This window comes from Cyrtonyx montezumae, unplaced genomic scaffold, assembly GCF_038088225.1.
Source record: "Cyrtonyx montezumae isolate F1298 unplaced genomic scaffold, pur_monq_1.0 scaffold_3, whole genome shotgun sequence".
Lineage (NCBI taxonomy): Eukaryota > Metazoa > Chordata > Aves > Galliformes > Odontophoridae > Cyrtonyx > Cyrtonyx montezumae.
Genome location: NW_027072034.1, coordinates 149,229,799 through 149,256,964, shown reverse-complemented (window position 1 = coordinate 149,256,964; position 27,166 = coordinate 149,229,799). Strand labels below are relative to the sequence as shown.

At 42.5% G+C, this 27,166-nt stretch overlaps 3 protein-coding genes and 1 long non-coding RNA gene across 9 annotated transcripts in view; 2 read left to right on the top strand and 2 right to left on the bottom strand.

The window, feature by feature from the left end:
• Window position 1: 1 nt before the first annotated feature.
• Window positions 2–16,258, bottom strand: DNAJC2 (DnaJ heat shock protein family (Hsp40) member C2). 2 transcript variants are annotated; one of them, XM_065743644.1, is made up of 17 exons: window positions 16,108–16,258; window positions 15,390–15,580; window positions 14,813–14,888; window positions 12,617–12,715; window positions 10,251–10,392; window positions 8,983–9,063; window positions 8,262–8,327; window positions 6,582–6,673; window positions 6,367–6,488; window positions 5,603–5,752; window positions 5,232–5,320; window positions 5,076–5,145; window positions 3,562–3,746; window positions 2,234–2,334; window positions 1,336–1,449; window positions 584–738; window positions 2–91 (listed from the first exon to the last, which is right to left on the bottom strand). In XM_065743644.1, the coding sequence occupies exons 1-17, from the start codon at window positions 16,163–16,165 to the stop codon at window positions 17–19; spliced, it is 1,866 nt and encodes a 621-aa protein (XP_065599716.1). In that variant the 5' UTR covers window positions 16,166–16,258; the 3' UTR covers window positions 2–16. The 2 variants fall into 2 exon arrangements, with proteins under 2 accessions (XP_065599716.1, XP_065599717.1); XM_065743645.1 differs by having other exon boundaries at window positions 1,342–1,449; window positions 16,108–16,257.
• LOC136053066 (uncharacterized) lies at window positions 11,920–13,015 on the top strand. The gene is made up of 3 exons (XR_010622588.1): window positions 11,920–12,270; window positions 12,352–12,603; window positions 12,840–13,015. It is a non-coding gene; the product is annotated as an uncharacterized LOC136053066 (long non-coding RNA).
• A 129-nt stretch (window positions 16,259–16,387) lies between the features above and the next one.
• On the top strand, window positions 16,388–22,320 carry PSMC2 (proteasome 26S subunit, ATPase 2). The gene is made up of 12 exons (XM_065743646.1): window positions 16,388–16,504; window positions 16,849–16,886; window positions 17,644–17,725; window positions 18,364–18,463; window positions 18,946–19,077; window positions 19,698–19,770; window positions 19,913–20,008; window positions 20,237–20,401; window positions 20,902–20,989; window positions 21,268–21,470; window positions 21,867–21,963; window positions 22,044–22,320. Exons 1-12 carry the CDS (start codon window positions 16,435–16,437, stop codon window positions 22,199–22,201), a joined length of 1,302 nt encoding a protein of 433 aa, XP_065599718.1. The 5' UTR covers window positions 16,388–16,434; the 3' UTR covers window positions 22,202–22,320.
• A 1,531-nt stretch (window positions 22,321–23,851) lies between these two features.
• Window positions 23,852–27,166, bottom strand: part of SLC26A5 (solute carrier family 26 member 5) — a 31,610-nt gene continuing 28,295 nt past the window's right edge. For all 5 annotated transcript variants that reach the window (XM_065743631.1, XM_065743630.1, XM_065743629.1 and 2 more), the window contains exons 17-19: window positions 26,621–26,824; window positions 26,207–26,261; window positions 23,852–25,663 (exon numbers count right to left, since the gene is read on the bottom strand). In XM_065743631.1, coding sequence (XP_065599703.1) covers window positions 25,521–25,663; window positions 26,207–26,261; window positions 26,621–26,824 — 402 coding nt within the window. In that variant the 3' untranslated portion in view covers window positions 23,852–25,520. The remainder of the gene's footprint in view (window positions 25,664–26,206; window positions 26,262–26,620; window positions 26,825–27,166) is intronic.

Genomic DNA, 27,166 nt, shown 5'->3' with positions numbered 1-27,166 from the left:
AGATTGTCAGTAAAAGTCATTTCCTGACTTTAGTAGCATTCATCACTTGTTCTTGAGCAGCTTTCTTTGCCTTGACCATTTCAACGAGTTCCTGGAGAGGTGGGAAGAAAAACACACGTCTTATTTAAGTGTACAGGCAGCCTGGAACGCTGCTAGCTCTCAACATAGTGAGGAATCTAGACACTTGAATACTGTAACGTAATTTATCCCAGAATGAAACCAATTAGTACTGACACGGTGTTGAAGATCAGTGCTCATCTACTTGTGTAGTATAAAATACATACAAAATAAATACAAAGGGGGCTTATGGCTAGGACTTCACAATCTCTAATAACTTGCTGTCACATATGTCACATATAAGGCAAGTTTCAAGAGGCAGACTCTTCTTCCCAGTGTCCACCTTCACTACTTTCAGTGAAAGGAAGCCTGGTCCTTACTGCTCTTGGGGCTGAATTACAAAAAGGTAGATTCTCCCTAAGGCTCCATCTTGCACTAGCTTGCTGCTGTGGGGTCTGGGAGAGATGGCAAGAACAAACACAACAGCTTCTGATGAGACCCAAGTTAAAGGGTGAGAAAACCTGACCTTATATCGCTTCATGCAGTCTTTTTTTGACCGGCCTGGGACAGCTGCTGCTATTTTCTCCCATCTTTCAGGAGTATTTACTGGGTAAGTCTTCAATGCTTGTTCTAAAAGTTTTTGTTCTTCTGTAGTCCAAGGGGATGAATCTAAAGGCGATCCTGTTTTCAAATGCAAAAGTGACAAAAAAAATTTAGTAACAAACCTTTGAGATAAGCATCGGGAAACACCAATAAAAAATCATAGTTAATTCCTTGCAGTACTGGCCAAGTGGCACGTGTGATCTTTTAAGTACAGCACAGTCTTTGTAAGGTATTAAATAAGCAGGTATTGGGTAACCAGAGCTGTCCTGTGAAATCACATCCTTAGGGTAGTGCTGTTGCTTTTCCTTTTGTTTCTCAGTAAGGAAAGAGCCTCCTGCAAGGCTGTGGTCTGATGGGAGGTGTTTGGGCTTTAGTGGGAAACCAAAGCTTAGCTGTAGGATGATCCTATATTTCAAGGCATCCCTCAGGCCTACTGCTTCCTGAAAATGAGGAACAAATGATCTCACTATCAAATCTAATCTATTGCCTCCCAAAGAAGCATTGCAAGCTGTCACTGTTCAATTTTGTACTCAGAGTACAAGGAATTACCAGATCGATGTAGTAACTGAGCTTGCATCTCCTTACTCACTAAAGTTTCTTCGTAAGGAACTCTTTAATTTATAGATTACTTTCTTATTAAGATGCACAGAGGAGACAGCTCTGCTCCCTTTTCACCTTTACCTTCAAATCGTTCTGAGGGGGCAGCACTGTCCATCTGAGGCACCACGCCGTGTTCCTTTTTAAATTTGTCAAATGCTTTCTTGTTGATATCATCTTTTTGATGAGGGTCTGTGAGAAACAGAATAGTTATTGCAACAAAACAGAAGCCAGCTATAATAATAAAAGCATCATAGCAGATTATCTTCAGTGAAAGGGTACAGAGTAACGAAAAATAGAAGCCCCAGTTCATGCTTCCTTTACAAGGATGGCAAAAAAGTCAGTAGATAAAATCTCTTTCAGGGTCCAATACATTCTGCATAAATTTAAGCATGAATCTGCTGCTTCAGTGAGACTGAAAGGGACTGTCTTGTGTGAGGACTGCAGCACAGATCTCCTGCCTTACCCAGACTACCTGTGTCACAGGGGCAGTCAGGAATACAGGCACAATCTCCAGCATCCTCATATATGTATGTGGTACAGAGAAACAACTTTAACACTTTTTTTATTTTTCCTATAGTAACATGTTTTGCTTTTCCTTGAAAATATAATCCAGAGCCTTTCATCAGTATCCCAGCTCTCTAAGCCCCATTTACTACAGAAGCCATATGAATCCCACAGCTGGGTGGACAGTTCCTCTCACTCCAACTATAGAAACAGGGCCTAGACATTTATGGGTTCATCGAGTTAGATTGAAAGAATTTCAGGGATTTGCTCATGAAATAAAGACTTAACATGATAGCTATTACGATAGAAATACTGTCACAGAAATGCTCCTCTAAGTTTCCCACCTGAGCTACATTTCTTTTTGGGATACACAGAGCATTTTCTGCCAACAGTCACACTGTGCTGTTTGAACATTGGGCTGTACAGAAGCATGCAGACCATCTTAATACAAAAATAATCCAACAGTTACCAAGCTTCTGGAGGCTCTTTGCCTTATTGATGACATCTTTTGCTGTTCGTTTTATTCCAGTGGTAGAGTGCAAGTTCATGTAGTTGGCAATAACTTCCCACCTGAAGCAAGGACAGAAAGGGAAAAGACAGCATGTAATATAGTTGCTTGTCTTCGTACAAGCTACAATCAAGCTTCTGTACACAGGTAAATATATACCAACTCCTAAGTTAAATTCATTAGTACTCAAACACAAGAAAACTCTCAGTAGCATGGAAGGGTTTTAGACATAAATACTAAGTAACTGTTAAGAACTGAGTCAGCTTGTATGAGGTTCTTGGTTTTTCATACCAAAAAGGAATGGAGGTAGAATGTAGGTGTGGAAGTGCAGAACATACTGCTCAGCTGTTGCTTACCTGAATTCCCTAAACAACTCCAATATGAAATACTGCACTGGCCCTGAAAGGGCAGGGACATAATAACACTTTTTCCAATGCCCCTCAAAAGAGAACTAAACAGCAGATAAAGGAGATCCAGCTGGACAGAGCTGGAATGCTCCAGCCCCAAAATTATCCACAGTGCATCTTAGAAAATGGAGGGGAAGATGTGCACTTGATCAGGCACGAGGATCACAGAGCTAGGTCTGTGCTCTTGATGTTCTTGACTGCTGAAATGCAGTGCAGAAACAAATACTGGTGCCACACCTATCACTACTGTAAGTATGAAGGCTTGGGTTTGTTTGTTTTTTTGGTTTAAAGTAGGTATCTAAATCCAGAAATAGAAGCTTCAGATCTGTGAATCCTAAGTGAAAGAAGGTATTTCAACCCTGGGAAAGAACAGGATTTAAGGCACGAGTAAGCTGAGCACCAGTGCTGCTTCCTTTTTTTCCCTCTCTTTGGCTCTCCCAAAGAGAGAAGAGGCACTTAACTCTTTCTATATGTTTTCCTCCTACCATGTAGGAGAGAAACAGCAGCACATTCATTGCAGAGCTGCTGCAAGTAGTTTACGTGCTCGTGTTCCCCCCAGGTGGATCACAGTCACTGTTCCAGTTTTGTTCTGAGCTTTTAGTGACTGGCACCTGTCATGAGCCCTGCACAAACGTGCAGCAGGGCACAATCTTGTTGACGGACTGGGGCCCAAGTTGAATTAAACAAATAGGGCCAGAAGTAATTCTAGACACGTGTACAGCACAGCACTAACGGAAGAGAAACCCCAGGCTGTTCAACAGTCAAGGAGAACAAGGAAATTTAAAGAGTCCTACTGACAAAACGGTCAGAATATAAGTCGTATTATGCTCATTATTTACTTAAAACTATTAGTTAGCTTTTAACACCAAAACTAAGAAGTACCTTGAATTAGTCCCTGCTGGGAAGAGGTTCACAGCTTTAATTAATAACTGTAAATCATCTTCTGGCCAGTTTTTGCTCCCCCCTCCGCCACCTGTCGTCGACTTCTCTGAGCTCTTTGTTGCTTGGCGCATACGAGCCTCTGCCTCTTCTTTTTCTCGCCTTATTTGTTCATTTATTTCTTCTATCTGAAGGATCATAAATGAGCATTTTCATTTTTAAGAGAGGAACATTTTGCGTTGCTACAAACCCCCCCCCCCATCTGGAATTGCTTTGAGCCTTGAATTTTGCTTACTTTCTGTTCTGCACGTGACGCATGAAGAAACAGAGCTCATCTGCTTCAGCACTATTTCCCTCCATCACGTGTGTAAATTTAGCCATCCCAAATAAGCAGCTAACAGAAGTCCACCCCAAATTCACTGAGAAATGTAAGGATTAAGGCAAGACTTCTGGATATAATGGGAATGTCCATGCTAACATCTGACACCAAGACACAGATCCACAGAAGGGTTAAGAACCTAAACTGGCTAGTGGATTGCAGTGCATTCTGAGTACAGTACCTCCCAGAGCTTCCAGCATAATTGCTACCTAACCCTGGTTAGGCCAGGAATTATCAGTTATTGCACTCAGAACTCAAGTGAAAGCTTTAATAGGATACCTAAATTAGCATTAACTGCAACAATGCAGATTCAGCTGTTCTGTGTTCACTCAGGCTTAGGTGGCTATATGCACAGTTTGTGAGCAAGCAGAACTGAATTTATCTTTCACACATCTTTGTGAACTGTAATCACATCCTGAGAGGGCAGTTACATACCCTTCACATACCTCATTCTGAGTAGGAAAATAGATGTACAGCACAGTTCTGATGACATTAAAACGCTACACACACCTGGTGGAAGGATGCCCACTATCTCTTAAGTCTTCCTTGCAAAAGGAAAACTATCTTAGATAATTTTTATTAAAGCAGAAGTAGAAAGGCTTTAACAGGGACAGAAAGGTCAGTGTCCTATTTTGGAACGCTCTCCTGGAGCCTGGGAAATTGAATTAAATCATATGGAGAGCTAGAGGGATTTGAATCTTATGTTTTCATTGTCTGATGAGTAAACCTAACCCTGGGATGGGGGCATCATAAAATAAAGTTCACAGACGTGACTCTAAAGTGGATGAGAGAAAGCATCTTATTCTCTCTGCAAGACGAGGTTCAGCCTCCTTACTCCAAATGGATTTTCTTTCCTGGCAAATTTAAGCAGATCCTTGTGGAGTTTCATGAATCTTGAGCACAAGCATCTTGTTTTCCCTGTACTTTGGCATCCAACTCACTGGCCCTTCCACATAAGTTCTTTTGAGGATCCAGTCCCAGGTCATGGACAGGAGAGGCAGGATTTTTCTTTTGTAACAGAACTGGTTAAGATTGTTCTCATTCCCCTCCTAGGTAATTGTTACTCACTGCTGTGGAAAACTAAATCCCTCTGCTGTATAGCACGTTACACATATATATAATATATGTATTATATTACCTGTTTTACTACAGCCGCCTTTCCTCCTTCCCTTGTTGTGGATGTAAGTGCTTCATTCAAGCATTGCAGACTAAAAATAAGTGATTAAGTTACAATGCATCACTAGTAGAAAAGTGGATACCAAAATGAGCAGGAATGGGGAGCAGGAAAACTTACCTTGCTAGCTCAAGACGATCACAAAGCTTTTCCACCTCCTCCATCATTTTAACACAATCTGCCTCATTATCAGAAAAGTAATTCCAGTTCTGGAAGCAGAAATACACGTTCTGCAAAGTTCTTGAACTTTACTGTCCTGTCCGTTCAGACAGAATCTTAACACACTGCACTCTTCAGCCACTGCTGTGCTCAGGCCTACTCAGTCAGCCTTACTCAAATCTGCATGCTAAGAACACATCTCTGCATTTTGTTGTTTAGCAAACCCACTTTCCATACCCATCTCTGAACAAGCGTGTGATAAGCTCTGGTCTAAGCAAGCACAGAAATTTCACTCAGATAACCTATGTTTCACTATGGTAACGCTGAAGTACCTTGCACGTTGTTCTCAGTTTTTGCCTTTCCTTCTTGATGGCTTTTTTCTGTATCTCTTTTTCCTTCTTCGCTACTAATGCTTGTTGCCTAACTTCTTCTTCCTCTTTTTCTTTTGCTAACCGTGCTGCTTCTAATTCTGCTTGTCTTTGCTGCAATCAAAACAAACAAACCAGAAAACAAACACACAATAATATACACAAAGCAAAGTCGTACTGTTACAAGGTCATTCAATATTACAATTTGCTGTGTCCATATTCTGGAGTACAGCAATACTTCAGCATTGTCTTTGAAGGTTCTTTTTAGCACCCTGCATTTCCCAAGCCTTTCATTCTGGATCCTGTTTCTAGAGACATACTTTCCAAGCTGTTAATATTTATCAAGTAGGTAATATTACCTCAAAGTGTTTCACACCAAGCAACTGCTCACAGACCATGGCCACCAAGCAAGCAGCTGCATCCACTTTGTGTTAGAGGAACATGGGTCACAGACGTTAGCGACTGCCTTTAAGCCGAGGCAGCGTATGCAACAACAAAACCCAATGCTATAAGCTTTTCATTTCAGATCCATGCTTTTTATTTTCATCTCTTTCTCAAAAGGCTGTCAGCCTCGTACTGGCTGTTACACTGGGATCAAGGACACTGCATCTGTAAAGCCCAATATGACTTCAGTGCCAATTCTCTGACACATCTAGAAGCTGGAGCCTCTAGACGAGGTGTGAACGAACCTGGCTTTTTCAACAAAATAAACCAAGCAGTTAACTTACTTTTTCTTTTGCCTCTTGTTCTTTCCGTTTTGCTTCTACCTTTGCTTTCTTCTCTGCTTCTTTCTTTGCCTTTTCTTCCTCCTTAAATTTTTTTATCCTGGGATCACAGCTGTATGCATTGTCTGGTAGAGGAAAGGACACAGCATGTACAAAGGAACAGGGCTTTTCTGCTGGGAGCTACCAATGGCTCTTACAAGAGCAGTTTGTATACTCACCAACAAGTATCCTAATTCTGTTCATCTCCTCTTTTTTTCTCAGTGCTCTGGCGGCCCTATTCTGCTTCTCAATCCATCTCCTTTCATCTCGACTGAAAAGGGAGAGCACAGTTAGTTCAGCCCTAATAGACCACACAGAATCTCTAACTGTCAGAAATTCAGCAACAAACAATCTAAGAGTTCCCCCTCATGGTTGCTTTTCTGTGAATACTTCAAAAATAAACTTAAAAAAAAAAAAAAAAAAAAGAAGTTACAGGCCACAAGATCGTGTGTCAGGTGCTGAGTGTTCAAACAGTCAGACAAACCTTCCACACACCTCGCCTGTCATTACAGGGAATGGCATCATGGACTCCATTTCCAAAATACACTCCATTGGCTGACCTGCCATTAAGCACGAGCAAAACAACTGCAATGCTAGCACATAGTTTAATTAAAGGGCAGCGGTATAATTAATGCCAATTATCACTATTTCACAGAAAACAGACTGTGTCAAGTAAATGTTGTGTGTACAGAATTAACTCTTTCCATGAATTACTCATCCATGCAACCAAATGCAGACAAACAAAGGAAAAATTCTGAACAAAGGAAACAATCCCCATAAGAGCAGGGGAGTCAGTGACAGCCTGGAGGATTGGAGCAGACGTGCAACGCAACCTTTGCCAAGAAAGGATGGCAAGAATCATGAAAGCAAGAACAGGAAACCCAAATGTGCTTCTCATAGTACAGCATACTATGAACTTTGGGTGTAAACATTTTCAAAGCAGACATGGAACGACTGGATGAAGGACAAAAGTGCAAATAACTCAAGAGCTTTTCCAACAAGCCTAGAAAATAAATTATCAACACCACAACTGATACAGAATCAATTACAGCGCCTTCACAGCACCGTCCCAGGAGTACAGAACACTGAGTGCAGAAAGAGAAAAAAATTCAGTGCAGAAAAATGTATGAGAGAAACAAATGTGCAGCTACAGCCTAAGTATGGCACCAGTATCAGACACAGAAGTGGCTAACTGCTGCAGCTCACACACTTGGGTCAGGAGGTTTATATCATTATGGAGGTACAAGAGCGACTGAAAGGTCGCGTGCTGTGGAATACAAGTTAGACTGAATGATTCAGGCCTTTATTCTAACTTAAATGTCTGGTGTTTAGAAGAATAGAATAAGAATGTATTTTCCAACAGCAACAAGCTCCAGGTAGTTCAGCTACAATCACCATACCAAGAAGTATGTAATTTTTATTAATACCAAGCCAGCAAGAATAATTCTATATTCCAGAAAGTGTGGCTTGTCTCAGCATAGTGTGATTCAAAGTTGGAGAAAGAAACAATGTCTCTTACTCATCTACTCTGTTTTGGGTCCAGGTTCAACTTGGGCAGGTAGAATAACAAGTCTGAACTTAAACGAACATACAGGAGATGCTTTAAAACTTCGTTGTTGTTTTAAACAAAACAAATTCAAAGTACCTTAGAAACACCCCAAGAACGATTCAATCTCACAACTAAAAAAGACAAACAACAACAAACACAAAAACAAATACCAAAAGCCCACAGTCCAGTTCAAGTCCACAACTGAAGCTCAGCTGCCTTTCCTCCTCTGTTCTACACTCTAATACAGCACAACTTTCCAACCTGCCATTAGTCTCTCATTCTCCTACCAAATTTCTTTTTACATACATACCATTCTGCTTTTTCTTTTTCTTCTTCATCTAAATAGGAAAACTCTCTCCAGGAATCAAAATTATACCTAAATTAAATACAAAAATAACAAGAATGGGAAAAAAAAGAAAAAATAGCTGCTATTAGAAATACAAGATCTTCAGTATTAGTTTTCTTGGTAGACACACAGCTTTTACAATTTTTAAGGTAATGTTTACAATTATAGTGCACCTACAATGATTCCACTGTGTTCAGTCAGTGCTATTTCAACAAGTAATTCCTATCTCTGCAGGACCACCAGCTCCACAGTGCAGCTGTCTAAGCTCCCAGTACAGGCAATGGGGACACCACAATTAAGAGAGAAATTCCTTTAATCTTTATGTAGGCATCCATAATTAGCAGATGAGTCAAGCCATAACCTCTACTGACTTTCTCAGACTAGTCAGACCCCCACTGAAAACATGAGTGAAATAAACCCCACTCCTCCTGTGTGGGACAGCTCAGTTCACAGCCATTCTGGAGAAGCACTGTCCAAAAGTCCCCATGCAACTGCAAATTTACAGTGTAGATGTTTTAGCTAGAAAAATCTAGCATGGTTTGTGGAAGGTGCCAAACAGCTGCGAAGCAATTTCATGACCTTACACAGCCAGAACAGACAATCTACATACAAACAGGTCTGTAAACGGTTATCACTGCACACCTTCAATACTGTGAAGAGCAGCTGAGGTCATCATCTAACTTACCAAAATGAATAGAATGCATCTACCTCTTCAAATGAAGAGTTCACGTCCCCAAGTTTAGGAACATTTTTCTTATTTGACCACCTGAAAATAAATTGAAATGTTCAGAAAATGATGTATGTGCAATCTTATTTCATAAAATGGCACATGTTAAGCACAAATCAAAATGCCAAATCTGAGTTTTCCTCCCACCACACAAATGGATCATGAGGAAAGAGGAAGAAAACATGATCCATCTGCTCTAAATATCCTCCAGACTGTGCCTTTTTTGGGGAGTTCTCCCAGAAAAGCAGCCTCCTGCTTCCCAAATTTGGCACACATGCAAGCAGATCTGACAGAACACAATCTACAATCCTAGTAACAGGACCTCATTTCTCCACACACACTGTCCTGGTGGAGGAGCTTATAGAAAGTGAACAAAAGGTGCTCTGTGCTAGGCTACAGCAACTTCTCCACGTTTTCTAACAGGGTATGAGACAGTAATGCATGCTATGCCTCCATTCAGTTTCTTTCCCACAAAGAGGGAACAATTCCATAGGCTCCAGAGTTTGTTATTCCATGATAGGGCATCATATCCAAACAGGGAAGGGAACAACTCATCTGACAGCCACAAAACCTGGCCTGAATCTCCGGATTACGTACTAAGAGACTCAATAAACAGACCTAAAATAGGTTCATTCAGAATGCATTGTGAAGTGCCTCACACAATAACAGTTTTTCATATTAAAAAAAAAAAAAGTGAAATAAGCTGAATTTAGACTCGTGACAGCCTTCACACAAAGTTAATTGGCAAGCATGAATCAAATGCAGGAAAAGTCACACGTCTTACAAGAGAGAATCACCAAATACTGTCAGTTCCATACATACTTCTAACCAGCTGAATTGTGAACATAACAGGTGTTAATGTCTCACCCCCATAAGAATATCATTAAAAAAGTAATTTGTAGTCAGTAGCATACACACACCTGGCACAGTAAATTACTTGAAGATGAAGCAAAGCGTTGTACAAACAGCACAGTGCACAATATGGAACTGAGAACATCTTTTCTTTAAGGGATTCTCATGGGTCAAACTCAATGCCACTATTGTGGCTGCTGACATTATTTTCAAAAGAAACCATTGAGAATGCTCTATTTTAACTGCATTATACTTCACATCAAACTAATGCTATTCCCAGCATCCCTTAGAAACTGCACCTGCTACATACACAGTGCCACAAGATTTTGCAAATACTGACTGCAGCACAGCAAAAGCAGCAGGACATGGCTTACCTGGCATTTCTTTCAAAAACTGGTGAAAAAACTTCAAAGAAGTTTTCTTTCGCTTCACTTTTGGAAGGTACAGAGTTATCAAAAGTGGGATCTATGCTGTTAAATGCTCGTCGCTTCACAGGGTCAGACAGTATTTCATAAGCTGAAAAAAAGTGACCAGACATCAAACACGAGACTGAAATGAGTTGTCCTGGCACAGTGGGAACGCTAACAGAAAAGGCTCTACATGTTTGAAAAGGTGCACCCAGATCTGTGTTCGATTTATCATTCAGTACAGCTTGAAATTTCATTATTTTGGTCACATCTCAACTTGTATTGCTGGCAATTCCTGTTTAAGTAGGAGGAAAACGACTATGAAAAACAATACATTAAACTATTAAAATATAACAAATTATATGAGTATAAAAATCATATAGCAGTCATTTCAGGTCAGTCACTGGTAGCTTGGGTGTGACATCTTCAGGCTTTTATCTTGCACCAAATCCTTGCAGATAAATTAATAGAACAGTTTTCTGAGTCCTACAGCTGCGGAACAGCACATTGCAGCTTTAAAACCTGGAAATCACACTCTGCAGGTCCAGTAAATTCTACATTTTTCCCCTTAAGGAAGCATGATATTTGTCTGTCAGATCTACAATACTTATTATTTCTCATTAGGAGCAGAAATTCAAAGGCATCAAATTCATGTTGCAGTTATTAGTGGGCTCTGACTGCTTCCCTGGACAGAGAACACCACGCTGTGAAGGTCACACCTAGCAAGTGAGAAGCTGCAGACCTTGATGTTTTGTGGTTCTGTAAACTGAGAAAGGAACGAATGCAAGGAAACAACAATAAACTGCTGTGTGCCAGCCTTCCCTCGCCCCCTGGGAAAGGGACTTCCTCTGCCAGTACTCTAAATGACATCAGTTATCTTCTGCATTACAAGATGGGAGCTTCAACAACGCTCATACCATTTCCCTAGTGCAACCTGCAGCTCAGTTCAGGAGTGTGCTGTATTCTGCCACCTGCCAGTTTGCAACAACACTGAACAAGTGGACAAAATGTTCCTTGGACTAACCAGGCAGCAGCAGAACTTTGCCTACAAGTCTATATTGCCTGAAGATCTTGATTTCTCTCTGAACCAGTTTTTCCCAACAGTTGAATAGAGGCCAGTAAAAAAAAATAGAACAGGTGGGAAACAGGCTTCCCAACTAATTTGCAGATTACAGGACTCCTTTTTTCTGCTTCACATTGAGACAAAGTCACAATTATTTTGATATTTGTTAACATGATCTCTCAAAAAAGTCTGGTTTCAGTCAATTCAGAGAGTCATAGAATTGTCTGAGTTGGAAGGGACCTTTAAAGGTCATGCAGCCCAACCCCCCTGCAATGAACAGGGACACCCACTAGGTCAGGTACTCAGAGCTCTGCCTAGTCTGATCCTGAACGCCTCCAGGAATGGGGCACCCACAACCTATCTAGGCAGTCTGTTGTCATGCTTCACTACCTTTATTGTAAAAAAAACTTACACCTTACATCCAGTCTAAATCTCCCCTCTTAGTTTGGGACCGTTTCCCCTTGTCCTATTGCAACAGACCCTGCCAAAGACTCCGTCCCCTTGTCATAGCCCCAACAACACAACTGTTGTGTTTATTTTTTGAAAAGTTTTACCACAGCTCTACAGAAGACTGTATATGTCATTAGCCTGTGTAATGTAACATTTTCTAACATTTTAATTAGCACTAGAAGAAGTCACTTAGACGAAAAAGGATTAGAAGATACAAATTCCATGCTCCCCCCTGCACTGACCTTACTAATTGAAAACATTTGTATAAAACTAAAAGCACTTCTAGAAGTCTAAGTCTGGTTATACCTAAACTAATCTCTAAGTTTCTGCCATTAGCTAGCAGCACCGTTCCAGGTCACTGCAGGCAGCGATGAAATGTCACTCAGTGGAGTTCACCAGGTCATCTGTGGGCAAAAGCAAGCATCTGAGAAAACTGATATCCCAGATGAAATCAATAGATGCTCTGTTGGCAGAGTAAGTGCATGAGAATTCTGACTGTTTCTACTGCTGTTGGTGTCTTGCACAAATTATTTCACAGTGTTTCATTTATTCTAGGCCTGTTGCAACCTCTAGTGGCTCATCCTTGCATACACTACTCTGACAGTTCACATTAACTATTTTGCTTCATTGCAAAGCAGCAGGATGGACAAAGGTTGGTCAGCTGCACTTCCATACTGCTTCCACCCAAAGAGAAGTCATATGTAGGTTAAGGCTGCTGATTAAAGAAGTTTGCTGAAACAGAAGAGAACTAATTTGGCTTTGTACAGTTCTTTAAAAGTAGCAAGAGAGACAAATCTACTACCAGAGGTCAGTGACTTACCTTTAGTTATGCATGTGAAATAATCATTATCACCTTCTCCTATTTGCTCCCCTGCAGCTTTTCTCTTGTCTGGATGATGTTTCAAAACCATGGATTTATCTAGCAAGCAGATGCAGAACATTGAGAAATGTTTCATCACACTTTATAGTTTGCAAGAAATAAGTTAATAATTCCAATTATCATTTTTCTAATTACATACAGGGTTTTTTTTAAAACCATCCAGGAAAAAAGCAGATAAAAGTGAATAAACTTTCTCTGGAGTAACACTATTGCCAGAATTAAAACTCTTCTGCCTCTGCTGGGACACAAAACAACTTCAGAAACTGTCTTTTACTCTCATCAGCTGAAGAAGAACTGCTTTCCCACTTATCCTAATATCACCCATAGCAAAGTGGCACAGTGACTATAAATGCAGTTAGTTAGCTTTAAATACCATACAGCAGTACAGCAGTTTAAGGGCCTTAACTGTGCAAAAATGTACAATTCCCTCTGAGATCAAATTGAGGGGGGGAAAAAAAAAGAAAAATCAAGTACATTTAGCTGTTAATTCTAACCAAAACCAAAATAGTTCCAATAAAATAAAAAATACATTCTATTCCTTTAACCAAGTTCTAAACATGGTCCAAGAAATTCTGCAAGTAAAGCACAGCCACAAGCCTGCAAGGGCTGCTGCACAGATTCATGGATAATACTAACCACACACACACACACCCTGCAGCTCATTTCTCTACTTGGGCCTTAAATCCTAAGGGATAACTAACACGTACAGAATGTCATCTGAAGTTGCTATCGAAGTTCTCTTAGAGCTCTACATGTCATCATGAGAGAGTGATACCCCAGTCCTCGCTCGAGAACACTGGTAAGGCCAGATGTTGCTCTATGCAGTCCTAACTCATTACCCACACGGAGCTGCTAAGAACTCCAGCATACAGACACGTACCAACTGCAACACAATTTTCTGTACAAGTCAGTGCTTTGCTAAATGTGCTGTCCAAGCAGAAGGCAACGTAACCAAGCTGTAAGTGCAAAATGATTTCTATTTATGTGCTCTCAGTGACCACACAGTTGCTTGCCATGGCTTTGCCAGTAGGTGACAGGCTGGCACACTGCCTTAGCTCAGTCAAGTGAGCCCAAAGGAACCCTTCTTCCACTCACTTGCAAGTAACTTAACCTTTACGTGTGGTTTAACTGAAGATAGCAATTCTGCTCATACAGGGACAGCTTTTTTATGCAACCGTTTGCAAGCAAGATCAACTCACAAAGCCATTCGCTTATTTCATAAAGACAGCCTAACAGCCAACGTAAAATTTCAAACAAATATTTGCAGTCAGCTCTTGGTCACACTGCTTCCTAGAAATAAAAGTTCTGAAGCCTGACATGATGTTTCTTGGTACGTCAGTATCATAAAATATCCTTGATCATCAGAGTACACTTATGAACCTTCACATTTCATGATTTCAGACACAGACCCACGATACCATTAAACAGCACACTGCACTTCCAAGTTATCTGAAGCACCAAGGGAATGCAGCCTCACACGAACACGTCCTTAATGGCTTGATACTATCTCCAGCACTCAGCAACAGGAAATTAACACAACAAAATGACCAAAGAAGAGCAAAGCTGAACTTCTCAGTGGTCTGAATAACTCTTAGTACAATATTTGAACACAAGAAAATGTAAGAGTTGCCACTCAGTTTCCCTGAGCCTATCACTCGGGAAGATAACAGTGGTATCTATACTTCTTAAATACTCAGCAGCATTAACATGGCAGTTAACAACTGCTTGAAGGTGACACCTGTGATGCTTGAAGGTGACACCTGTTGAGATACACAGGGCAGGGCCAGTCATATTTCTCTACCTTCCACTAAGCCTGGTTGCAGACTTCAAAATGCAGAAATACACAGTTACAGCTGTGTCAGGATTTGTTCGTCTGCTTGTTTATTGTGGTGGTTTGTTTGTTTTTAATCAAAAATCTTGAGATAAGAAAACAAGATGTGAACTCAGTGGGATTTTCCTTTTCACTAGCTTTGGGCCTGTGGATTTCAGAACTGTGAAGTGAAATTACAGGCTGGTAAGCAACTGGAATCAAAGAGCAAACAAAAAACAGCAAAAAACTTCGTCATGACATCTTTGTACGTAGAAAAGAGCTGTACTTCTGAAAGAAGAATTTGCTTATGAGGGAAAGATACTTACGAGCCGCTTTGATTTGTTTCTGAGTAGCCCTGTATCGTATATTTCCTAGCCCAAGAACTGCATAATGGTCTTGATTCTGAGGAACAAAGAACAAAGAGCTCTAATAAGCACTGACATATGTGATCTAAGAACTCATAACACACGTAAAGCAACATCTGTGATCTGTAATACAGCGCATCTTTAAACCAAGCGGAAGGATTCTCCTGTCTCACAATAATGAGTGTTTGTTCCTCCTATAGGAACAATTTTTCTAGAGGCTGCTATAGAAACTCCAGTACCTAAACTCAAATAACATTTAAGTACTGAACTGGATCCTAGAAAGTTTGATTGAATTGCTGTGTTAATATTAAGACCACTAACAAAACTCCAGAATACAGAAGACTAAGCCCACACCCCATGTGTGAGTTTGCCCTCAACTGATCATGCATGGAAAACACAAAAACAGGGTAGTCTAATGCTGACAGACACAGAGAGACCAGATGGGGGTAAGGAGGGGGTTACTAGCAGCTGGAAATGGCAGGTAAATTGGTCAGGAGATCTCCAGATAATAATAACACTTCCTCTGTCAACAGAATACCTTCCAGTCCTTGGGATCAAGGGTTTTGAGCATAGGAAATTCTTCAAGTTGCAACTCCTCATCCCCTGATTCCTCAGAAAGTTCCTTCTCATCTTCTAGCTCCTGGAAAGAGGCAGAAACATTTATGTTTCTCCTCTTAATAAATGCTTCAAACCATCTTCCCACAGGTTCCACTTGACAGAGCACTGATGCTATAAGCAAAAACACAAAAGCAACTTCACCTTCTGTGGTTTAGTTTTTTGGATTTTTAATTAAAGTACTATATTACACAGCACCGCGGGCTGCCAGGTTACAGAACCATAAAGAGGGCTGGGTTGGGTTGGGAGGGACCTCAGAGGTCAGCGGGTTCCCCCTCTCCTTGCAGGTAGGGCCGGCACCCACTAAGCAGGCACTACATCAGGTACCAGCTCAGGATGGCCCACCCAACCCGGCCTGGGACACCTCCAGGGCTGAAGGATCCACAGCTCCGCGGGCAGCCCGTCCCACACCGCCAAACATTTCCCCTTCACACCTCTCCGGGCCTAGACGCGGACAAGCTATCTCCACGAGCTCTACTGACGGCAGTCAGAGCCCTGAGGAGCGGCCACACCTGTTGCTGCCGCGCTGCGTCCACGCGAGCCCCGAGCGGAGGAGCCCGCAAGCGGCAGCGAGTTGGGAGTTCGCTCCCAAAGCTTCCGCTTCCATACCGCCCCCCCCCCCTCAGCCGCCCCGCACCCACCGGCCGTCAGCGCTCCGGTGACCGCCGTCAGCTGCCCCTCGTGCGCCCCGCGCAGCATGGCGGCACGGCGGGAGCGCGCTCCGGCCACGAATCGCGGGCGCCGCTGGCCTGGCCGAGCCGGTTGCCGGGAGCCGGCGCATGGAGGCGCCCCGGGAGCGCTTCCGGGTCGGCGGCGGCGCGAGGGCTCCGCGGGGCGGGAAGCAGAGCGCGGTGGGGCGGGAAGCGGCGCTGAGGGGACGACCGCCGCCCGTTACCGCCCCGCGGCCCGGAAGCGTTACACAGCAGCGCTCGGCCTTCCGGAGTGGGCTGCGGCTCTCGGGCATCGCCATGCCGGACTATCTGGGCGCGGATCAGCGCAAGACCAAGGAGGAGGAGAAGGAGGACAAACCCATCCGCGGTGAGCGCGGCAGGGGGAGGCCGATAAAGGCACGAACACGGCACGTAGTAGCTGTATGGATCTCTACAGTGTGTGGCGATAGGATGGGGATAAATGGCCGCACGCTGAGGCCTAGGAAGTTCTGCACAAACGTGTGTGGGAACTCCTTCCCAGTGCAGTGACGGAGCAGTGGCACAGCTGCACAGAGAGGTGGTGGAGTCTCCTTCTCTGGAGACGTCCCAGAGCCGCCTGGACGCCTACCTGTGCAACCTGGGCTAGGGAGCTGCTTGGGCAGGGGGCTGAACTCAGTGATCTCTGGAGGTCCCTTCCAACCCGTATAACTCTGTGACTCTTTCTTCTTTCAGCGTTGGATGAAGGAGATATCGCCTTGCTGAAAACCTATGTGAGTAATGCACATATGCTGTTGGCTGTACTCAGCACTGCTGAGGCCGTGCCTTAAGTGCTGTGTTCAGTTTTGGGCCCCTCACTACAAGAAAGATATCAGGCCCTGCAGTGTGTCCAGAGAAGGGCAGCAAAGCTGGTGAGGTGTCTGGAGCACAGGTGTGATGGGAGTGGCTGAGAGAGCCGGGATGGTTCGTTCTGTAGAAGTGGAGGCTCAGGGGAGACCTTACTGCTGCCTACAGCTGCCTGAAAGAAGGCTGGCAGGGCAATGTAGTAAAATATTTTATCACAGATGAGAATGGCTTCTGATTTGCCCTGTGAACATTCTGCTATATTTGGGAATGGTTTAGAAGTTGGAGAGGAATTAAAAGCGCTTACACAAATGGGATTTTTCATTTTCCACTCTGTTTACAGAACTCCTGTACATAACTTTTACTAAGACCTTTTTTAAACTTAAGAGTAGTTAAAAAAAACAGAAGACCAAACAAATTCAAGAGGCAAAACAAATCTCTGAAATGTTACAGATATGAAAAAACTTCCACGTGCACAGTGCTCAAAGCTGTGAAGCTGCACACTGCTCTCAGCTAACAGAAATGTTATTACTGCAGCTTTATACGGTCATCTTTGGCTGTGATCAATAATTTTTGTTATACCAAACCCATATACTGAAGATCTTGATGCTCAGCAGTTATTGTCCCCTTTTCCTAAACATGAATTTATTGATATTCATAGAAATCAATGTGATATTTCTTTTCCAGGGTCAGAGCACATACTCCAGGCAGATCAAGCAAGTAGAAGATGACATTCAACAACTGCTTAAGAAAATCAATGAGCTCACTGGTATTCTCCTTTTTTTAACATAGCTTTTAGTAGAAGAGCCACGAAAATGAGTGCTTTAAGAAGCTAATTTTAAACCACTTCTGCATTGATGATTGTTGTTTGTTTGGGGTTTTTTTTGGCCAAAGGCTGCATTTATTTTGTAACATGGTTTTTTTACTTCATAGGTAATGGCCTTATTTTTGATTGGACTGGGCTAAGCTGCACATGTATACATCTGTAGATTTGTATTTTAACACATATATATTTAAAACATAGATCTGTTTATTACAGTAGCATGAAGCAAATCCCCTTCTCTGTCTGTAGCAAACTTGTATTCTTTGTCAAACTGTGTTTGAATAATGAGTGAACTTTTGCGCACTGCAGAAAAATCAACAGATTATCATTAATTAGTGATGCCATTCCTTGCCTAATAAAGAGAAGTGTATCAGAACAGTTAGCTTGTTGGTGTGGGTCGCTCGGTGTTTGCATATTCAGCTGGCACAGTCTTGTTTCTTTAGGAAACTTGAAGTTCACTAAAAATAAGGTCGTGTTTAATTAGAGATCTCAAAAAGTTTCCTGCTGGCCTGTGTGTGAGGCTCTTGGTGTTGAAGACGTACTGGTTAGCATTTTCCTCTTCAGCTTGTCTGTGTTTTATATAGGAATTAAGGAATCCGACACTGGCCTGGCTCCTCCTGCTCTTTGGGACCTGGCTGCAGATAAGCAGACTCTCCAAAGTGAGCAGCCCTTACAGGTTGCCAGGTGGGTGCACTCTTTCTTCCTCCTTGCAGTGGAGCTGCATAATGTTAAAAATGCGATTTCTAATTTGTGTAGACTTCTTTTTGAAGAAGCTTCACATTTGGTGCAGATTTAAAGTGCTTTTTTACAACTGTATCAAAAAGCATACAAATCATGCATAAAGCATGGTATGTGATGTTATGCTTAGGAAGCAAAATTGCTTCTGACAGCTTCTTGGTGATACCAAACGAGGTATTCACAGGTAGGCCAATAGTCACATACCAAAAGAGGAGTTGAACTCATCCAGCTGTGACCTAACAGTTCCCTTACAGATGTATTTCATACTTCTATTCTTGTTGTATGATCCTATAGTATTAGGATCACAAGTTCTGTAGCTCTTTCAGTATGTTTGATGTGTATACCCACCATCTCTGTCCTGATGCTTACACGAATAACAGAGTAGTTAATTATTCTTCTGATGATGTTAATTGTATGTTGTGTATTAGATGTACAAAGATAATCAATGCAGACTCCGAGGATCCCAAGTACATTATCAATGTCAAGCAGTTTGCCAAATTTGTGGTGGATCTCAGTGACCAGGTGGCCCCTACTGACATAGAAGAAGGCATGAGAGTTGGGTAAGCAAAATCTTTTGTGTTAGAGTTTTCCTGAAGACCGAAGCTTTCTCGTCTGACCCATTAGCTTGACACATCTACAGCCATCATTTGGTATTTGCACAGCGGTTGAAATCATACCAGTAAGGTCTTTCTGTTTGGATGCAGCAGCTGCTCTGCGTGCTCTGTTTTGAATGGTTTGAGTTTTGTGTTGTTCTGATGGAAGTGAGTTCAGTGCATCAGACCGAAACCTTTCAGTGTGGACCCCAATAGTCCCCACTGTCAGGGAGCCTGAGTGGCACGCTTCCACCTGGCTGTCTTTGCAGAGACACACAGAGCAGCAGCAGGAAACGTTTGCTGAAGAGATGAAGCCAGTTATCTTTAGAATCGATATTTTCCTAGTTTGCTCTCTGGGATATTTTGAAATTTGGTTTTTAAAATATTTTGGAATTAATATTTTTTGAAATAGGAGGATTTCCTTCAGAAGGAATTCCAGTTTCTAGCCCTTCTGTTAGCTTTAAGGGCTGGGTTATTTTGATGCCAGGGAAAAGAATGGTTTAAGAATTCAGCTTCTAATTTGCAGTTATTTCTTCATGACAGGTTTATTAACTGTTATTAAAATATTCTTTATGCCTTCTCACCAGGGTGGACAGAAACAAGTATCAAATCCACATCCCCTTGCCTCCAAAGATTGATCCCACGGTCACCATGATGCAAGTAAGCACCGCCATTATTTATTTTACTCTGCTTTGCTCTCTACTAATTTCGATTACTTAGGACTTTGTTGTAGGCTGTTGAAACCCTAGAGAGAGATGCAGCATCAAGTTGCTAGCTGCTGACTTACCTTTTTGTTGTGCAGGTGGAAGAAAAACCAGACGTCACTTACAGTGATGTTGGTGGTTGTAAGGAGCAGATTGAAAAGCTCAGAGAGGTGGTTGAAACCCCTCTGCTTCACGTAAGTAACCTTCAGACTGGAGTTTTAATTGATTTTAATTGTTGTAGAGCTATGCTGGTCATCTGTTAGCAATGCAAGAAAAGATAAAGCTGAACGTAAACAGTCAAGTGAAACAAGGTCTAGTTCTGAAAAATGAAATCCAATCTAGCCTGGTTTGTTTTGCTCTTCATTGGTGATTTTCTAAATTTGCATGTAATCTCTGCTGCCTTCTGTTTCCCACCTTTACAGCCTGAAAGATTTGTTAACCTCGGAATTGAGCCTCCCAAAGGAGTGCTTTTGTTTGGGCCACCTGGTACAGGCAAAACACTTTGTGCCCGTGCTGTCGCTAACAGGACTGATGCCTGCTTCATCAGAGTAATTGGATCTGAATTGGTGCAGAAGTACGTGGGAGAGGTAAGAGCCAGTTCTTAATGAAATGTGGGGTGAATCACAGGCTTGCAGTCCTGGGGATGAGGTGCCCTAGTAAGTCTGATGTGTGAATGTACGGGTGTGCTGGAGATACAGGAGGGCAGAGGAGCTGTCAGGCAGGTGGGTGTAGATTGGGCAGTCAGTTATAACTCGTGTACTGTGTTGTCACCAGTGAAATGGATTTTGCAGTGTTGAGTGTAATCTGTGCTTTGGGAGGACTCTAGAATGAGGATTTTGTTCCCAGCTCTGCTACTGACTTTAAAGTTGGCCCTGACCTCACCTCACCTTTTTCTGAGTTGGAGTAGTAATCCATCCCTCACCTGTAAATTGCTTTAAGATTTATGAATGTTTGGTTACGTATATTTGTACTAATGAAAGAGTTTTATTGTTGGAATCTGGAATTGTTTGGAGGCTTGAGAAGTTTGGTATTTCTCCTTTAATGTGCCTCGAGCCTGTAACAAAATCTTGATTCATTTTGCTTTCAGGGAGCTCGAATGGTTCGTGAACTCTTTGAAATGGCCAGAACTAAAAAGGCTTGTCTTATATTCTTTGATGAAATCGATGCCATTGGAGGTATGTGTCTGTGTTTGGAAAAAGTGCTGTTAACTTAAACCCCCTTCAGATTGTAGATGTGTACCACGTCTTTGCTACTGCCAAAAAGGGTTGAGTGGAGATGTTAAAACGTAAGTCCAAAACGTTTAGAAATCTCAGCTGTGCTCTGTTATTAGGCAGGGAAATGGGCCCTTTGATATTTGTATGTAATTGCAGTACCCTTTTCCTGCTTTTGCATACGCAGCAGCTTCGATGTCTGCCCCTCTGAAGGTGTCTGCTATTTGGTGTCTCCTGTGCAGGCGCTCGCTTTGATGACGGTGCTGGGGGTGACAACGAAGTGCAGCGCACGATGCTGGAGCTGATCAACCAGCTGGATGGCTTCGACCCACGGGGCAACATCAAAGTGCTGATGGCTACAAACAGGCCTGACACTCTGGATCCAGCTCTCATGAGGCCTGGGAGGTTGGATAGGAAGATAGAGTTTAGCTTGCCTGATCTTGAGGTCAGAATGCTTTCTTTCACTGACAAATATTTTCTGATATCAGAGTGTTTCTTCAGTTATGGCATTACTGTTGGGAAGCAGAGTTACCAAAAGCAGTGCTCCTTACTCTTGTGGACAAATTATGGAAATTTGGGAGATTGAAGAGGCACCAAAGAAAGTTTTCCCACACCACTCAGATTTCATCCCTGGCAGTGTTTTCTTCATTCAGTTTCAGAGGCAAATAGTATTCCATTGCTCAGGTATTCTAGTCCAGACATAAGAAACAGTAGTCAGGTACCAAATAAGAACTTTATTTTCCATTTGCCCTCGCTGTGGAAGGACAGCTGCACGCTGAGAGCAGGTCGGGTCCTCCTCTGTTCCGTAGCATGAACACTTCTGTCTTCTGTGCTTTTTCAGGGCCGAACTCACATATTCAAGATACACGCTCGTTCCATGAGTGTTGAAAGGGACATAAGATTTGAGCTGTTGGCTCGGCTGTGTCCCAATAGCACAGGTAAGCTGAATTTGTAGCTATTCTGTGTGCGCTTCATCTCCGCTGGCAGTCAGCGTTGAACTCTGCGCTTCCTCTGACAGGAGCTGAGATCCGCAGTGTGTGCACGGAGGCAGGCATGTTTGCAATCCGAGCGCGCCGGAAAATCGCAACTGAGAAAGACTTCTTAGAAGCAGTGAACAAAGTCATTAAATCCTACGCAAAATTCAGCGCTACTCCCCGCTACATGACCTACAATTAATATCATCTTGCAATGCTTTTCCCGTTGCTGCTGTTAAATTTTCTGTGAGACCGAAATCTGTACGTAGTAACTCCTGGCTTGTTCTTGGAAGCTGGAAATAAAGGGAGTGTTCCAAACAACAGGTGTGATTTCCTTGTGAGCGTGTTCTGCACTTAGTGGAGCCCTGCTGCTGTGGAAAAAAAATCTCAGTCTAATAACACAGTAATATAATTTTGAATTGTATACCTTCCTGAACAAGGAAAGCTCGAGCTAGGTCTCCATCACTGTTTACACCCCAAAACCCATCATCTCTGCTGTGTTCCTAAGTGACCGCAGTGCTTCCGCAGTCATTAAACAGAGGGTGACCCTGACAGGGTACCGACCCTTCGCAGCTTACAGTTAGACAGCATCAGCAGCAGACAACAGTAAGGGAGTGATCTTTGACTGGAGCAGGATGTGAAACATGTTCAGAGCATTGCATCATGGTGGGGCCTGGTGCACAGAGGGCTTTAAGGGGGTGTTAGAACCAGAAGGGGGATGAGCAGGAACCTGAACACTAGAAAGCAAGCAAACTTCAGTGCAGATCTGCATCACTGTGCCTTGTGGAAGTGCAAGAATGCAAGCCAAGGGATGATAACAGCACAGGGAATGCTTCCTCAGCTCAAATGGGTAATGGTACTAGTGAAGAAGTAGTTCTTTGCCCATTGAGCTCTTCCCCCATCATCTTTTAATTTGTTAGACCATAAGTAGGGAGGATTTCCTGTACACTGACATGAAGATTGTCCCCTCCAATAGTAGGACAGTACCAAATCTGGTGAACCAACTGTATGGGAACTGCTGAATCACGGCCTGAACCACTGATTGGTCACCAGAGCACTGAGTCAACCATGGGGCCACAGGTGAAGGTGATATACCTGTGTGAGTGGAAGGGGTGGAGCCTGGCTCCACCTCTCCCTAACCCCATTTAAGGGCTGACCACCACCAGGGAAGGATCTCTTCTTGGAGATCTCTCCCACGTGGAGTCCAAGGTGAGCCTTTATCATCCTAAAGGTGAGCCACCCTCTTTTGCTTGCTATCTGTGTACCATTGATATAGACCTACTGAAATATACCATCTTACATACTATTTTTGAGTACCATCCTTGGGTATTATTTACCCTACACCAACTGGTGCTGTTTTAGCCTAACCCCATGTATATGTGTGCACTTGTTTGCTCATTTGGTGTCACAGACAAAGTACTGCTGCCCAGTTCTAGGGAAAGCAGCTTTGCTTGGGAAAAGCACTGGACACCCAGAAGCTACAGATGACTCAAGTACAATCATAAGAAGGCATAACTTTTCCAGAGCTTCTCTGAAGGCCACAATTAAAGAACAGAAGGCGTGCACAAGATAGGAAAGAAAAACACACTACCAGCTACTATAGGCTGCACACAGCTGTCAAAATGAGCTGTCCCAACCCACCTCCAAGACATTTTGCCAACACGTACCCAACTGTTAAGTTTCTTTTTCAGAAGCACTGGTGTTTGCACGCTGGATTTGATGCCTGGAAGGACCTGCATGCTGGTGGTGACCCTTCCTAGCCCACCCCTTAACAACAGACACATCAGCCACGGGCTGCTGGCTTGTCCCACACGCACAGCCTTGCTGAGACAAAGTGGAGAGTTTGGAAAAGTCCTGATAATCACTTTATTTTAGAACTTGACAGGATTTTGATGTGAACAGAAGAGACTGCATAGTTAAAAACCGAAGCTGCAACAAGCTGAAAGTAGAAAAATAGATACTGTATGCAGATACAAAGGCTTGTTAAAAAGTAAACATTATAAAACGTACCCAAAGTTGTTTAAATAAACACACACTGTGTTAATGTGCATTCATACTTTAACTCCAGCTAAGCAATATCTTCTGATGCAGAAAGCTTCCTATCCCTGGTGGCAGGGGAGTTGGAGGAAAGAAAACATCTTCCCTCGCTGCCCCCGGTTCTTGGGAAACTCAGTTTACCTGAAGCAAACCATAATCGCAACAGTGTGAACCAAAATGAAAAGTAGCAAGTTCTGCACTGAGCAGAGGGAAAACCGTTGGAACTCAGTATGCACAGGGCCCTTGTTTTCAGGGTGCAAAACAAAATGGCAGCGAGCCTCCTTGCACTGCCCGTGTGCTATTGAGATACTCACAAAGGAACACTTCCAGGCTCCTGCCTTGAGCCAGATTCACACTGAGAGTTTGGGGAACACAGGCATCCTTTTGCCAGAAGTATGATTCTATATTTTATGTTTTACACCTGAAGTTAAATAGTACCATAGTGGCCAGGTTGTACAGACAAAAGAAAGAAAAAGAACCAAAACACCCTACATTTTAATTAAAAATAGAACTCAAAAGTGTGTTTGGCTATTGAAATCTATTTCACAAACATTCAAAAGCTGAGGCAGAAGCAGCTGTGCTGGTAGGTAGAAAGACATATCAGGCAATGGAAAAGTACGACTTTTTTGGACCTCTGAGACTTCAAACCTTGCCTAATTTTTTTTATTCCATCTTAAGAGACTGCATATAGGGCATCAGTTCTTAAGTCAATTCTGTAAGGCCTCATTCCTGGCATAAACAAGTTTTGCCTTCAAACGTGAAGACAGAATAATTTTTGCTTAAAATGAATTGTATTATTTTCTAGAAAGTCTAAGCAGGTTTTGGCAGTGTAAGTACCATATTGATAATGTAATAATTGAACAATGGTTTTCAGATATGAAACTCACAGTGAAAATCCATGGGCAACGAAGGGATCAGGACATTTGGGGCAGGTTAGATATTAGATAGTTAAAAAAAAAAACAACAAAATGGTACCATCAAGATTGAAAAAGAACAGCAGCTAATGCCACCGGTGTGAACTCACCGATCCAGCTGGCAGATTATCACAGTTTCTATGAATCTGTGGTATGCAGATGCTGACATCAGGCTTTAAAAGTTATTTAAGAAAATTTTGTGAAGACACTGGTACAGTACATTGGAATTGCAGAACAATTATCCTCTGCAAGTGAGTTAAAGTGCCCATTTTCTCAGCAGGGATAGGAATGTCATGTCTACCAGATTCTGATTCTAGCATGATACAATAACTTTTCTCATCCTGCATAACTGTATGGTTATGTCACTGAAAGGTAATACCCTGATTGAAGTTGAAAATCCAAGAGCACGAAGGCTTCCAATTCTTTGTCCACTCTTCCTACAGAAAATAAGCCTCACTCTATACCCGTAGATACAGACAGCCTTAGGTGCCCTTCAACCTGTGCAAAGTGAATATCCAAGAAAGTCTCCATCAGCATAAATCCAGCGTCCATTTTGCCAGTTGCCACTCTTCAGTGGTCTAAGGCAGCCTGTGAAGCAGACCTGTCTTTCACTTGGCAAGCAAGGACAGCATCATGAATACTGTGAAACAGCAATTCTCTTGTTACAGTGTTATCAAAAAAATTCAGTCTTGACAGCTCATTCATAACTGGGTCTACAAGAGAAAAAAAACCCACAAGCATCAGTGCATACGTCCAAGTACAAAGATGGAAAACAACAGTATCTCAGGAGGGTGTTGACAAGAGTTATTGAGTCCTACTTGTCATTACTTAAAACATTTTAAATGTAAAGATGAATCATTACTCTTCTACTCCAAAAGAAAGTAACCCTCCTTTCCCACCATACAGAGAAGTCTGTTATTGGCTGAAGATGCTACAGTTGCAAATACTGTAGCTTAGAACACTTCCAGCTTTTCTTATTATGTTATTAGAACAAGTGCAAGCTGCAACATGTGTCATTCACAGTTTGCCAGCAGGAAAAAATGGGAGCAAGATCTAGTCCTCACAGAACTCATTACATCAATGCTTCACTCTCAGTGAAGTGAAGACTCCCTGTGTTTGCTCTTCCTCAAATCCTATCCTAATGCAAAATTAGCACCGATACTGCTGAGGCACCCAGCAGCACAAAATTCAAGGCCAGAGGAAAAGAGATAAAATACAATCTATCCTATAAAGGTCACATAAAAAGCTCAACTCACCACTACAGCTGGCAATACAGACATTTACACCGACTTCCTTGTATTCTTTTATAATCTGCAATGGAATCAAACCAAAGTTAAGCAGGTATATCACTGCACATAACAGTTCTGGAAGATGTAAGCTAGTTATCAGGAGAGCTGCACTTTCCACATTCTCCACCACTCAGCTGAAACTTACAGAGCTACAGAGTTAGAATCATAGAATCATAGGGGTTGGAAGGGACCTCAAGAGATCATCGAGTCCAACCCCCCTGCCAAAGCAGGTTCTGTACACCAGGTAAAGAGTTAAAGCCATGATTACATGAGACACTATCTTGTACTCAAGTTGACATTCTCATCCCACAAGGACAGGTTCCCTGGTAGGTACTCACTTATTATCTACATTTTTAAAAGGGGAAAAAAGACCCTACTTACTGATTTTAATGATTTTGCTCCAACAGAATCCACAAAGTTCACTGGGGTGAAATCCAGAACTAAAGAGTGGATGTTTGTTTTGGGCTCTACAAAGTGTTCCAGCTCATCAGGAGACCCGTCTCGGACAGCAAATGCAGATTTTCCATTTGCAGGTAACCCATCACTTGCTATCTCATGTTTTACGCTCGCTTCCACATCGTTAGTCTGTGAGAGAAGATCAACACAATTAAATGATAGCCAGTACTTGTCCAGCGTAGATCCCCTTCCTCTACACAAATATATTCTTCCAGCCTTTCATGCCACAATCAAACCGTGGATGGCATCTTTTTATTACAGCTGCTCATTTGAGTTAATTTAATCACACCCTATTTCCACGTGATTGCTCCAAACACGTAGGGGGGAGTGGCAGAAGTTGGATCTCTCCATCTTCTGCTCACAGCACTGCTGAGACAGTATGACAGCACGAGAGGCTCTGCTCTGCTAACACTGCACCTGAATGTAACTAGGGTTCAACACAATTATCCATTCCAGCCTCTAATCCTTACG